At 40.0% G+C, this 14,451-nt stretch overlaps 1 protein-coding gene across 14 annotated transcripts in view; it reads right to left on the bottom strand.

Moving 5' to 3' along the window:
• Positions 1-14,451, bottom strand: part of RBMS1 (RNA binding motif single stranded interacting protein 1) — a 154,893-nt gene that overhangs the window by 54,904 nt on the left and 85,538 nt on the right. For all 14 annotated transcript variants that reach the window (XR_005821095.1, XM_040561741.1, XM_040561743.1 and 11 more), the window contains exon 2: positions 9,891-10,066. Coding sequence is in view for 13 of the 14 variants with exons in the window: in XM_040561731.1 (XP_040417665.1) it covers positions 9,891-10,066 (176 nt within the window). In the remaining variant the exon portion in view is untranslated. The remainder of the gene's footprint in view (positions 1-9,890; positions 10,067-14,451) is intronic.

Raw genomic sequence — 14,451 nt, 5'->3', positions numbered from 1 at the left:
CCATTGTCTTGTAGGCATATGTAAGCTTTTCTGTTTTACATGGGGTTTGTTAACACAAAATGAAAGAAGCAAGAAACACCAGTTCCTTGGTGATTTCACATATGTGCTAAATAAACAAATAATAAATAAATAAAACTAAGTACTGAACTGCAAGGCTCTGCTGGTTTCCAGACTCCAAAAGCTCTTCAGCTCTTCAGTTCATCAGCAGTGTCCTCAAAACCAGAAGCAAATAGCCTGGCTCTTTTTCTGGGGTTTAGATATTTTTATTTCTGACATTTAGGGTTTGCAAATAAAAGACTTCAGACTTCTGCAGTATTTGTATTACCCTTATATACAGAATTGTTTTTATCATGATTTTATATCTTCTGATACCATCACATTTATTTCACTATTGCAATCACTCATACATGAAAAAAAAAAAATCCTTATTAATGCTCCAGAATAATTGGTGCTATTCTGAGAGACTTCTGAAAGCTTGTTAGTGACTATATGTAAAACAGAAAGCTACTCTGGGGCTTGAAATACTGACAATGTGTAAGGTCTAAGTGAACAATGTTCTCCTAGGCAAAAACACTGATCTGCTGCTCTGTCTTTCAAAGACAGTATGCACAATTACACAGCTGTACAGAACACAGAGAAAACAAACAAACAAAATACATATTTGGGGCTAATTAGGTCAATTATGATGGTAAGAATACCAATTATCAATTAATGCCATGTACTTATTAAGTTAATACCCAAATCGTTAAGTGAAATAATGCACATTTTTTTATTTTAGGGAATTTTTCTTGTGGCAGCAAAGCAACAGACTCCAAGATTTTCCTCTTTTGGGAAAATAAAATACTAAAGTGAGTAAGAGAGGAAATTGAAATGGAAGGTGTAGGATAGGAGTACAAACTCAAACATACTTCTACTGAAATTGATTCCGTTAATGATTAACTCAACCCACACAGGTTATTTCAAGTGGAATATTTGTACTAGTAACAGTGTCAAAACAGACCCCAAATCAAAGTCTTCTTTTTTTGTGTTTTCATTGGTGCTTTTTCTTCCTTTTCCATGTATCATAATATTATCTACATCCAAATTAAAATTTGACTTTTTTCCCAGATACTGCATATCTCTCTGCAAAGATTAGGTATTTAAATGTTAATTCTTCTCCCAGCAGCCCTTTAGAAACCTAATTTTCTACAGGGTTGGTTTAAGTCTTCAGTAAGTCTTCAGTAAGTCTTCAAAGTGAACTAAGGCAGCTGACATTTTTTGGATGTGAAAACATGATCAAATTTTAGAACTTGTGGGAAAACAATTGAGGACCTAGGTCTAACATTTTGGGATGATTTTTTCCTCTTCATTTGTTTTAAGGATAAACACTGATTTTTCTCCCAATTTCCTCAGTTGCAAATTTCACTGGAAGTAACAGATCTGAATTTACTTGTTAATCTACAATTGCTACTGCTTTCACTCTGCAGGTAGAACACAGATGTTTATTATCTGGGTTTCATACAATCTGGGGGTGTTACTTTTTCAACCCTATATGCAGCTTGGCAGCAATGTGGGAAAAAAAGGTTGAAAGGTTACTGAAAGAAATGGCTGGTCTTATAACGTGTCAACATCAGATGGCTCATTTTTTCCTTTCAAGGAGTTAGCATTACATAACTCAGAGCTAAGCAGAACTAACCTTTAGCAAACAGCCAGACTTCACAAGATTTCTAAGAGTTATGTGAAACTGCATTAGATATGAGACATCAGATACAAGAATCTGTTTGCAAATACAGACCCTGCTTTCGACTCCAAATGGTATTCCGAGGAAAAGGAAAGTTTAACATCCGCATGCTGGGGTAAAAATCAACCTAGGCTCTAAGCCGACTCAGTTCTTAAGTGGTTTCTGAGTGAGACTCCTGCCTAAGCTGTCTTTAAGAGGGACAGCGTTTGGCATCCGCATTGTGGCTCTCGCTATAGAACGTATTAGGGCTTGTTAACACTTCCAGTAGTCCCCTGAAATTAAACAACCCCCTTCAGAATGTTCTTGAATTACTGGTTATTCTGATGAACAACTGTGGTGCTATCACCTCCCATCTGAGATGGGCCCCTGCCACCAGGGGAAACTGGGACTGGGACCCTGATCAAAGGCATTCCAGCAGCTGCCACAGAGCTTTTTTTTTCCTGCGGCTCTGCGATAGGGAACAAGGGTTGCATCTCTGTAGAACAAATACCTGCAGACTTGCAAATGCTTACACATTTTACAGGCCCTATGCTACCAAATCAGCTTTTTGTTTCCCAGCTAGAGATCTTCCACGGTGGTAACTTTTGCAGATCTGTTTTCCTAGTGCTCCTTTTACAAGCAGCTGCGGCTGAAGCATTCCTTCCCCTCTCCTCGCCCCCACTTCCTAAAGGAAATTCCATGGGATCACCTCTTCTCTGGCCCCACGCTGCAACAAAACTCTCATCCCCTGGGGGAGATGGAGCTTGGGCAATCGCTGGGTCCCAGCATCTGCAGCTGAAGCCCAAAGGGGGCCGGGCCACTCGGCGCACTTGGAGGCAGTTCTTGGTTTTAAGAGGCTGTGCGGAGGAGAGTGGCTGATTGCTGCTAGGCTATTGCCACTAAATGAAATGCTGTGTTAGAAAAAACTTTATTTTTTGCTTAAACTTGAAGTCTGATCACAAAATGGAAAGAGGAAATTAAAACCATCATACTTGTTTTAAATTCAAGGTATCTCAAGAGATTTTCTGCATCCAGAGGGTAGGACTCTAAGACAACTCCCCCCCCCCCCCCCCCCCAATTACAATTTCCCCACCCCAAAAATAACATGAATATATAATGATATTCTACAAAAAGGCATTATTGTTCAAAGAAGAAAAAACAAAACATCCTGAACTCCTCAGAGAGGATTTCAGCATGGGTTTCATTTGATCATGACTATAAAGCTGTCTGAATTTTATTTCTGTCTAATTAGAGTGCAAATATTCAGGGGAAGATAGAGGTCCTTTGCATCATGCCATGTCAGTCACTTTGTAATGTGACTGCTGAAAGCAGTTGCTGAAAAATAAAGGAAATTACTGTTCAAACCAAACATTACCTCTGCAGGCCAGCCCCAATTCCCATGGCACAGCACGCAGATGCCTCGCCACGGACTGCGGAAGCCAAGCCCTAACAATACCAGGTCCTGCAGTCTCTGTATCAGGAGCAACTGGCTAAAGGACACACAAAACCGAACGCTATTTCATCTCTGATGTAGGAACAGGATACTTTCTTTTGACACCAACCAATTAAAAGCTCATCAGGTGAGGTATCCATTCCTACGTGGCAGACTGCAGCATCACAGGAGCCAGCAGAGCCAGTTCAACGCACCGTGCTGGCACCCAGCTGCCCCTCCGCCAGCCTGCCCTGCTGAGGTGCACCCATAGAACCCGGCCCTGGAGCAGGGGCTACAGGGGATATTTCGGTGCTGTTCTGCATCCCACACACATTAAAAAAAAAAAAGCCTGCCTGTATGGACAGCGCAGCACTGGTGTAATCAGTTATTGCATCTGAGCAACACACCTTCACCACCTTCCGTGATATGCTTGCTCTGAAGAGCAAAACTGGATGAAAAAAGTACAAGTAAAGGAATTCTGCTGCAGGTTGCACATACTGAGCAAAACCCAAACCATGCCACAGTCCTTGAAGAAGGAACAAAGAAAATGATGCTTTTACCGCACAGCATGGAGCTGAACATTAAAATCACATGCTGCTGAGTGGCTAAAGGATTCACCCTTCTAGAACCAAATGCTATTCTGTAAACTGGGCATTATTTATTCAGTGATGTTTGCAGTAATACCATTTAAAAAATTAACGCACACATAAGCCTCCAAAGGAACTCATCCGTAGAGAACTTCTTTCCACCGAAAAAAAAGTAAGAACAATAGATAGGCTTCTCTTCCAATATAATCAGTACTAACACTGATCCCAAAGGAAACAGTTTCGGGGACAGATGTATCACACAATTACATGACATGAAATGATATTCCACATAATTATGAACACAATATTTCACTGCACCTGACAGACAAATCATGAAAGAAAAATGCAAGAAAAGAGGAAAGAAATGAACACAGAGAAATACTATAAAGAAAAAAATTGGAGAACTTAGGTTTGAAATGTTCAATTCAGCTTCCCCTGACCTGCACCATCTATCTGAAGGGGTCATACTCATGCTACAGACATCTCCTTAGACTGTGAACTGAGCAGCAGAAACCTGTCCAGACCACTCTCCCGAAGGAGTTAAATGCAAAAGATGGTTGAACTATTTCCTAAAGCCCAGCCATGTCTGATTTCTAATGAGATATGCTGAGTAAAATTAGCAGATTTCTTGCTCTGAACTGACTGCAGCTATGACAGCTCCCTGCTACAGTAGATGCTTGAGCTCCAGTTCACAACTTCTCAGCACTTAGCATATTTGAATGAGATGGGAAATGGCAGCACAGGAGAGGTCACAGTTACATGAGAAGCAAAGAATGTGGAAATGTTAACATGCTAATGGCTGTCGCACAACTTAATAAAAAAAATAGCATTTTATTAAGAACAGGGAACTGAAACAGCGTTTGGGTGCTCCTGTCCCAAAACAGGGAAACATTACAGTATGCAACTATAAAAAAAAATAAGTTCCCATGCTGTGAAAACATAGCACACCTGACTAAAATGTTTCAAACGGCCATTAGCTTGCCATTTGTTTTACTTATGCCTGGGTTCACTATGCTGAATATTTAGGAAAGAGTTCTTAAAATAGTCTCTCAGCAAGGTATATGATTTCCCAGTGCACACAAAGCAAAGGCAACCACTACAAGGTTCTGATTTTATGTTCTGACTGTCCTGGCACAGAACAATGGTCTGTCGTGCTAATTATATCACTAACTTTGTTACCTTAAAACAGCTGCTTTCCTAATTGTAATCCCATTAAATATCCACATAATAACCACCCAGGAATAATTTAAGGGGGAAGGCCTAAGTGAAACTGTCCAGAGCGAAAAACAGATTTCAAAAATAGTATATAGACAAAAGACAGCTCAATAGAAGCAACATAGCACAAGCAAACAGGCTGGAAGGGAGCAGCCCAAAGGGTGGGCTGGCTCGATGATTTACACTGAACTGAACAGGCAAGACCTGGGCTCAGCCTCAGAGATTGAAATCTCACCCTGGGACTGGGGATTGTCAGACAGAGGAAGGCTCTGCTGCATTATTCTGATTTAATCATGTAAATGGCACAAAACGAGGTCTCTGAAGAAACGCAGCACTATAGAGATGCCATGCTGCAGGCCAGTAAATCATAAGCAAGAAAGTGGAAAGCTCAGGGCTTTGGAACCATGAGGCTTGGGCAGAAAGGTCATACGCAGTGAAGCACAGCACTTAGTGGAAGCCTGGAAAGCACCCAGAAAACATGTCAAAGCACGTTAGACTCCTGTCCGAATGTCCCAAGACCCAATCACTTAAGTCTCTATTCATATAAGCAGTCTCAATGATTTCAGTGAAATAAATGGAATGAATTTTATCTTACATTTTTTGAGATGCAGATATGAAATGAGCTACAAGAAATGACCGTCTCACAGCCAGTGAATAGGAATGTACAAGCAAAGCCTAAACAATGTGTTCATAACCAAAAAACTAAGACAAAAACAGCTGAAGGAGGCGCATCAAGCAAGTACTGAGAGCTGCCCTGGGGCAAGGGAGTACCATCAGGCATGGCAGAGGCCACCACTGCTCCAGCAGCCCTGCAAAATCAGCACAGCGTGACAGGGGCTCACTCAGTACAACAGACCTCATGGTTTGGGAAAAGAAACTGCACCGCAAAGTCAGCTGGAGGGAGGGAAGCAGAACGAGTGGCTGCTGAAACCGCTCCACATCCCATGGCCACTGCTGAGGTCAGGCAGCTTCCTGCAGGCTTCCCCTGCAGGCTGTTTACTCCGATTTCTCCTTTCCTCTGCTTTTGTCCTTCTATTTAGCTGATTTCTCCTGCCTACCTTCCCACAGAAAAGATGTATCTGAGGGCCACCGCACCTCTTGCTTTGCCTGCCCTCACATACCTAATGGCAAGCTCCTGTCACAGACAGGAGTGACTCAGGCAGCGTCCCCTCACAACCAGGCCTGTTGTGACATTCCGTGACATTCCTGCAGCAAACACAACACCTATCTTATTTTGCCCCTGGCATGACTGCTATGAAGAAATTTGTTTTCCCAATGCCTAACAGGAGTAGCAGGCTTGAGTTTGAATGCACTATTCAGAGATGTGGAGGCTTCATTTCCCGCACAAAAGCCGGTAATGCTGCCTGGAAATGGCTCTGCTCCCAGGTAAGCCTTCACAACAACATTATAACATGGTCTTTTAATCTTGGAAAAAAGGAGAAAGCTTCACCTGACAAAGCGCTAAAAAAGAACCGCACAGATGAAGGTGGAGAGTAGATTTGCAGAGCCTTATACTGGCAAAATCGCACTCTCACCACAAGGGCACTTTTCCACCGAAATGGTGAACAGTTGTTAGGTGTGCTGGTAAATACTGCACAGCTGTGCTGCAACAGGAAAGCGAGCCCAACACTTCTACGATTTGATAAGAAGTTTCTCTAGCGATTCACCAAAAATAATTACTCAAAATATAAACATGGCCAAAATTAGCACTGCTAGCTGTAGTGAGCAGTAACTAAAGTGAACGTATTGACTAAATGAAATCAAAGGACTGTATGGCCAGACCCATGTACGCAAGAACTCTGCAGAATTTTCTACCTCGCATTCTGAGTTGATTATATTGGAAATAGGATTTCTCTGCAATAACCATCACTGAAAATAACTTTTCAGTACAGCATATGATACAAATCCATGACGATCAGAGTGAAAATCTGTGCAGATGGGATCTTTCTGGCATTTGTGGTGACAATGACGTTTTTCAACCATTATTTCCTCAGCCCACAGGTGTTTTTCCATCTTGTTTGACAACAACCAAAGACAGAAAGCAAAGCCAGTGATCCTTTTCTGTACATCCACTGACAACGGCTGATTGCAAGCCAGCCAGCCCACCTCTGCTGCGCACACAGCAGCCTTCCTAGCCATTCTGAAATTACTTCAGCACCAAGGTGGACGTTCTCGTAGGACAGCAAGATCAGGCCTATGGGGAAAAGGAGCTAAAATTACTCCCAGTAAAACCTAAGGCATTTTTAAAAAGCTCAAGAAAACACTTTAGAGATCTGGAGTAAACAGGAGTTTCTTCATTGACCTCTATGTCCAAGATTACATTCTTCATTTATTTTGTATTACATTAGCTTAAAGATCAACTATGAACAACTAGTTTTGCTTTCTTACTGTTATCTGCTAGTTCAATATTCTACACTTTTTCTGAAAATATTGCAAAGAAATGTTCAAATCTAAACCAAAAATGTTCTTTTAAGTTAAAACAAACAAAAAAATAAATTAATGAACTCCACAAACACATTTATTAATTTTTAAACCCTCAACCTTTTCTTTTTTTCCCTATGAATAACTTGGTGGTATTAATTCAATAATAATAATAATAATAATAATTTGAAAAAGCACGTACCTAATTTGTCAATAATATAATCTATTTCAAACACCACAGAATATATTTGCATCTCTTTTCAATTATATGCATGTAAAAGACTATTTACTTCAAGAAGTTTTTAAGACATTTTAAGTATCTCAAGCAGAAATGTTGTTCAGTGAGGTATCGGGCTGTTACCAGGTTTGCTTTCAACAATATCTTGTCCTCTATGTCCTAGAAGTTTAGGCAGATTTTTAGGAAGGAAAAAAAATGCATATGAAACTTTCCATAGTCTAAAAAAATGAATTACTGAGCTTCTGTGAACAATGAGAGAGTGCAGTCATTTCTATCTTACTGAAACATCAACAGAGTTGCTAAGGGGCTATGTTGGCAGTGAAGTCTAAGGCTCTTAATAGATTACCCAGATTTTTGAAAGATGTTCCAAGCCTAAAAATTCTGGATATCTCACTAGGTTCCTCTGCAGAAATGGAGAATTTTGAGACAGGACTTCCTTTCCACCCAAGCAAGATGTTAAAGAGAAAAATACTTCACAGAAAGAAAAGCAACGACCTTTCAGGTGCTTAAATTCACTCCAGAATTCATTTAATAACTGCATGGCTGCAGTTCTTGCCAGCTGCTAACTTGCGAAGTTCATGCCAATCCAACTAGAATTACATATTGAACAGAAAAAAAAATATTAAAAATAAATGAGCATCTTTGGCTATCCAAGACGAAAAGGAGTAATTACAGAAAAGTACCAAACATGTCTCTTCTAGGATGCTCATGCATATTGATGACATCTAAGACTGCACACCACAATGTCTTCAGAAAGAGGATCAGGAGCTATAGTAACCACTGCCCAAATAGTAGTTACCGGGTGGCTCCAGTGCAAAATAACCTCACAACTCCACCCTAATGTCAGTGTGTGGGCCAAGGTTTCTTCATCATCTCAAGAGATAAAAATGGCAAAGAAAAATCTACTTCTGTAAAATAACGATTTGTAACATGAACTAAAATTCAAGTATCAAGAGGTCATCGTCACGTGGGAAGCTGTAAAAACCATCAATTTATCAATGAATCCTTTCAAAGACTGATAATATGTTCCCTTTTCCATAAAATATATTGACTTCATTTACTGTTGGCAAAATGACCAAATAGAATTTTTTTTTTTTTATTTCAAGATAACGTAGCAAGTTGCTTTTATTATAATAGTAAGATGACTGATACGACTATTATCCTGAAAGTCCAAGTTTTGTTTGGAAAAGAAACAAGATTTAATTTTACTCTATAAATTATGCATCAGATTTTTTTTTCAGGATTCAAAAACAAATGTAAGCTGGGATACAAGACTTTTTTTTTTTTTGACAGTTTCCCTGGCTATTTTGCTAACTTGCATTGGGATCTTGGACACGTTTTTACATACCCCTAGTCCCATATCTGCTAAACAGAAGATAACACTATTTTGAGAATCTCGGACAGTGGTGTTATATGTTAAACCTAATGATTCTCCATTTGTTCAGAAGAGATCGGGATGTTTTCTTAAAGGTGGTATTGCACAAACACTGACTTCAAAATGACCCACAATGTGCACTATGCATTTCAGAATTACTAAGTACTTTAAAAAGTCAGTAAAACATTTAAGATGATTTTAAACAGTATATACACAACGTAATTGCACAGTCTCTAGACATCTGACACATATTTGAAAGTAACTAAAAGGCACGTATTGCTGTAAAAATGAGAAAACAAACCCAAGAACTCGCACAAGCAGAAATCTCATGTTAACAACATTGCCTGAAAACCTTCTGCTAAGCCAAGTCTACCTGGAACTCCCGGCAGCACTGAGTATCCTCGTGCAGATCCACTTCTTTAAATCATAATATAATTGTACAGTAATGTACAGCCAACATAAATTAGTCTGAAACTAGGATAAGATTTCAAATGCACATTATAATTTACAGCAATACAAAACAATTGCTCGAGGAGTTTATATCAGCAGATTATGTTAGCACTAAACAGAGGAGAACCTCTATTGCAGGTTCTTAATAGCAAGTTTCACGTTCAGGTGTTAATTTTCATTTACCTGTCATATCAACAGCATCAGGCAGCAGTACAGGTGACCATTGCTTTTGCGTGAGCAATACATTGGTCTGTCCACCACTATATTTAAATTTTCTTTGTTTCTCCAAAGTGCCAAACATATTCTGTTCCTACTGATTTCTATGCAAGCTGAAACTTGCCATCATACTACAGAATTACGATTTTATTTACAAATTTGTTTTTCTTCCCTCATAGCCCAAACATTCATTTTGCATACCTACTACTAGCTTTTAAGGTATGATTTTTTAATCTGTATTTAAGTATAGTACTTACGGTTGGCATAATTTTACCAGGTCCTGATCAGTGGTGTTTGGAGGCAGTGCTCTGATGTAAAGGTTTGTTTTACTTAATTGATCCCATCCTGAGTTGCTGCTGCTACTACTGTTGTTATTACTGCTGGTGGTGCTGGGACTAGGAGGAGCCATTGGGTGGGCTGGTACAATGGACTGCTGCAAAGGAAAAAGCATGTTAGAGTGAACTACAGACAGCGATCACAGCATGCACATTATCTCAGTCTACAGCAGCCTGTTGACCATTTGGAGCACTGTGTTAAATCCGTACATAGTTACTCATGTATTTTAAATACTCCCACTTTCACATCGTGTTTGGGACAGTACTCAGGGTGCATCCAAATGCCCAACTACCACCTGAAGCATGCTCAGCGCATGACACAGATTCAAGTTACATATAACCTCTGCTGAGTACTACTTGTAGAATTTTATCACTCTTCATTGTGGCATCTGATACAAAGATGAAGTAAAAGATATTGTTCTAACAGGTACAAACTAAGTTTATTTCATTATGCCTATTCCGCATCATAAAGGAATATTGCAGCAGACATGAAGATAACATTTCCTTAATCTATCCAGAAATATAAAAATAATTAGTAACTTCTTTTGTTTCTCTGCTGGCTTTTACTACTTCACACAATGCGTTAAAAAAAAAAATATAGGGAGCACAGACAGCTTAAGGACTAGACTTTCAATTGTATGCCTCAGTAGAATTACTGCCACTTATCTCAGTATTTGTGAATTATTTCAAGAATCTCAAGAAAAAGATGCTATATAATTCCAAATAATCAAAGTTTCAAAAGGAGGTAAGTACACAAACACTTTATATAGTCCTCAGGATATCTGATGCAGCTGTTCTTAAAATCAGACCATAATGGAACTTTAAAATGACCCAGAGAAAACCTGCAGGAGAGCAGTCTTAACCATTTACTTTAACAAAAGCATAGCATGGAATGGTACAGAAAGTACTAAAAACAGGTCTATGGTATGGTATGAGAAAAATATTTGATTATAATAGCTAAAGTTTGCCAGTCTCATGGACAATAAGGTTTTTCACTGACAAAAAAAATCATTACATACGTTCGTTTTCCTGCAAAAGTTTGATCCCCCCACAGCTCAAGAAGCTCATAGCAAAGAACCACCTTACAAGCTGCAGAGGAAATGCACTGAAGGAGGAAGGAAAAAAAAAAAAGGAAAGAAAAAAAGATTGGAATATAAATTGAAACATGAGTGTAGACTCACTTGTTCCCGCCCCTGTGCCACCCTCTTCTTTGGACTAGTACAAACACTTGTGTAGCCACAGCTGGAACCAAAAAATTATCTTCCCTGATCTGGTTCACCACATGTGGTTTTATGCTACGCAAAAGCTTTGGCTGTCACAAGGCAGGGAACAGGAACGTGTAGGCAGAGAGAAGGGGATTACAGTTTGCGTCTGCTCGAAACGTTCATGAAACTACAGCCTTCATGCACAAGAAAAGTGAAACCATTTTGGAGAAAACCTTGGGAAATTAGAATGAAATCAGGAGTGGAAAAAAAGTACACAGGCACGCATTCTATCAGATACTTCATGATAATTACGTGTTCCTTTTCTGTGTTTCCCTGGGAAGGTTTTGAAATCTTCCAATTCAGTATATTGCAAAGTTTATTATGCAGCAATACCAGCCTGGAACAGGCTCACTAGAGAATCAACACTGATATGAAGAAACAAAGTTGTTGCCTAATTTAATTGTACTGAAAATTACCAAAAAGAATGAAATATCTTCAAGATAATTTAAAATCTCAGAACTGAATATCAGTATTTCATTGTCATAGGGCTTTGGGGTTGTTTGGTTGGTTGAGTTTTTTTTTTTTAAGTAAAGATTTTTAGGAACATTAAAAAAAATATATATTTATACTCCAAGTTGAAAAGCTGATCCAGAGTTTCTTCCAGGCATGATTTAAAATGGGAAAAAGATTAAACCCTCCCTCCAAATTTGTAATGGAAACATTGACGGATTTTAACTATAGCAGCACAAGTTGGGCTGTCAGACTGCTCTGCTTCCAGTAATGCCAGGCAATTATTTTTAGGGTTACAAGCAATGCGGAATGAGAGAGAGACTAGTTTCAAAACATTTTCATAACAAACAGCAAATGCAATCTGACACAGTGCTACTCTTCCCTTCAAGAAGTCTTCAGCAGAGTTCTCACAAGACATGAAGTAACCCAATGTGCAAGGTTTCAAAAAGAACAATTGCCTCGTATGTACCTGTATACAGCTTTGATAAAAGTGAACGTGTACGTATCAGTCATAACCTTAACTAGTAATTACTACTAGAGAAAAAGGAGCCTCTACTCTGTTTTGCAGCATCTTTAGTTTGGCTTTGCTATAATGTATTACAATTGTTTGCCCTTAAAGTCTTTGGTTTTCTATGGTATGAAGCAGCAGTTTTGTGAAGTCCTGCCTTGCTTAGCAAAAGCAAGAGAGGAAAGTGAATGAGTGAACGAGCACAGAGAGCAGGAATACCAAATCTCTCTTCCTGTAAAACATAAACACTATATTCTGAGAAATTTAAACTTTTAGTTAAACACGAAGATGCTCTAGTGCTAGTGGTTACATCCAAATATGATGGGAATGCAAATGTGATTACAGTTGTCTTCCTAAGTTTACAGACAGAAGGTTTTTGACTGCTTCCACAGAAATTCATACCTTTACCAGCCTGAAAAGGCTTTGCAAAACACAGATGTTTGGCACGCTGCAGCCTGAAAAACCCTGCAACCCAGCAACACATGAACAGCTACCAAAGGACCAGTGACATCTTAAAACCACACACCTTAAACGTTTTTTATTATTATTTTTTACATTAAAGCCTCATTTTAAAATTTGAACCACTCTTTCTGCTCGGCTCCTGATCAGCTACTGGTAAACCTGGAAGATGGAGGTCCCTCTTTGGTTCAGGGCAGCTTTTCTTTCCTTGTCCAGCCGCAGCTGCTGCACGAGGCTCGGCCCTGGCGGAGCCCGGCTGCTGGAGCCGCGCTGGCAGAGCCTCCCACGCCCGCAGCGTGTGCCAAGAGAGGAGTTTTTCTGCTGGCCTGGTTGCATCACCTCCCCAAACGACATAAGCTAAGCTGATAAAAGTTCTCCTCCGCCGGCACAGCTGCATCCACGCCTGGGGTTTTGCCAACGTATCGATGTCAGCGAGGATGCATGACTATTTTCCACACCCCTGGCTAATACAGCGCTTGCTGGCAAGATGTTTTGCTGTGGAGACCTCGCCAAAGTTTGGGGTTGTTTGTTTGGAAACAGCTTTCATGAACATTAACTGAAAGCTTTTCCAAACTGATTTCAGGCTTTGTAAAAAGTTTGTTGTACAAACTGTAGTCTCTGTTGCAAATTTGTATCAAAAGCTGTTCTTAAGATTTTATCATATGGACTTCACAACAGTTTGCAATAATGTAATAGGAGCAAAACCACATTCATTAATTGTTCTTTCTAATCACTACATCGTAAATTAAAACACTGAACATGAACAGAGGAGGAACAAGCTTAAGGAGCAGACCATTTTCTTGTGACAACGTTCCTGCTCACAAGGATCAACTGCCATGCCGGTTTACCATTTCTTCCTCGGAGTTCATTCCCAAAGGCAATTGTTGATCATTCTTTCTCCATAGCACTTTCCTTCCTACCATCTTCAACAAACATTTGAGCAAAAAAAAACCCGAGGATCCCACCACATGTCGCGTGAGCTCCCCACCCAATACTGGAGCCAGCTGCACGGAGCTGCCACCACCCGCCCTCAGCTCCAGGACCCGCCTCTGGCCCAGCACAGCCCCATCGCAGTGGCAGAAAACCACAGGTACAGGTTAGGAAAGGGAAACACTCAATGGCAGAAGAGCCCCTGAGGAGCGCCTCACACTAAGGAAAGCCGCCTGCCTGTGTCTGTGCCTGCATATAGAGGCAAAATGGGAATGATCACAAGTAAGTATGGAAAAACAGCTGGAGAATATACTCTTTATATGAACCATTCTTGTCTGTCTTATAAACTGTGTTGTGCTTAAGGACTGGAAACGAGTCAGAGCAGGATTTTGTCTGCCAAGGAGAAGAATCTTTTCATTGTCAACAGGAAAAACTCACACAAAAAACCACCCAACCCAAACAAAAAGGAACAACCCTGAGAAATTCCTTTGACCTAGGAGTTGAGCGATACTGATCCTTGTGACTTTCAGACTACAAAAGCCCAAGGAAACTCCAGCAAGCTGAAGACACAGATAGCTGAAGACACAATGATAACCATTGTCCCAAACCAGAGCACGATTATGGTAGCAATCCATTCACTTCTCTAACTTAGTGTTATAAAAGCATCTCTGTGAAGTTATACAGCATGCTAGCATTTAATTACGAGCTCCTCTGCACAGCTAAAATTCCTGATGGGAAAAATACCATGACTTCTACCAATAGAGTAAGTTCTCACACATCTACTCTAACTCAAGCCATAAATTACAGCACACATTAATCATCCAATTTAGCCTGACTGCTGCTTGGATCATCCCGTAGTTTCAAAACCGAC

The sequence above is a fragment of the Cygnus olor genome, chromosome 6 (assembly GCF_009769625.2).
Source record: "Cygnus olor isolate bCygOlo1 chromosome 6, bCygOlo1.pri.v2, whole genome shotgun sequence".
Taxonomy (NCBI): Eukaryota; Metazoa; Chordata; class Aves; order Anseriformes; family Anatidae; genus Cygnus; species Cygnus olor.
This window is presented reverse-complemented; position numbering and strand designations above follow the sequence as displayed.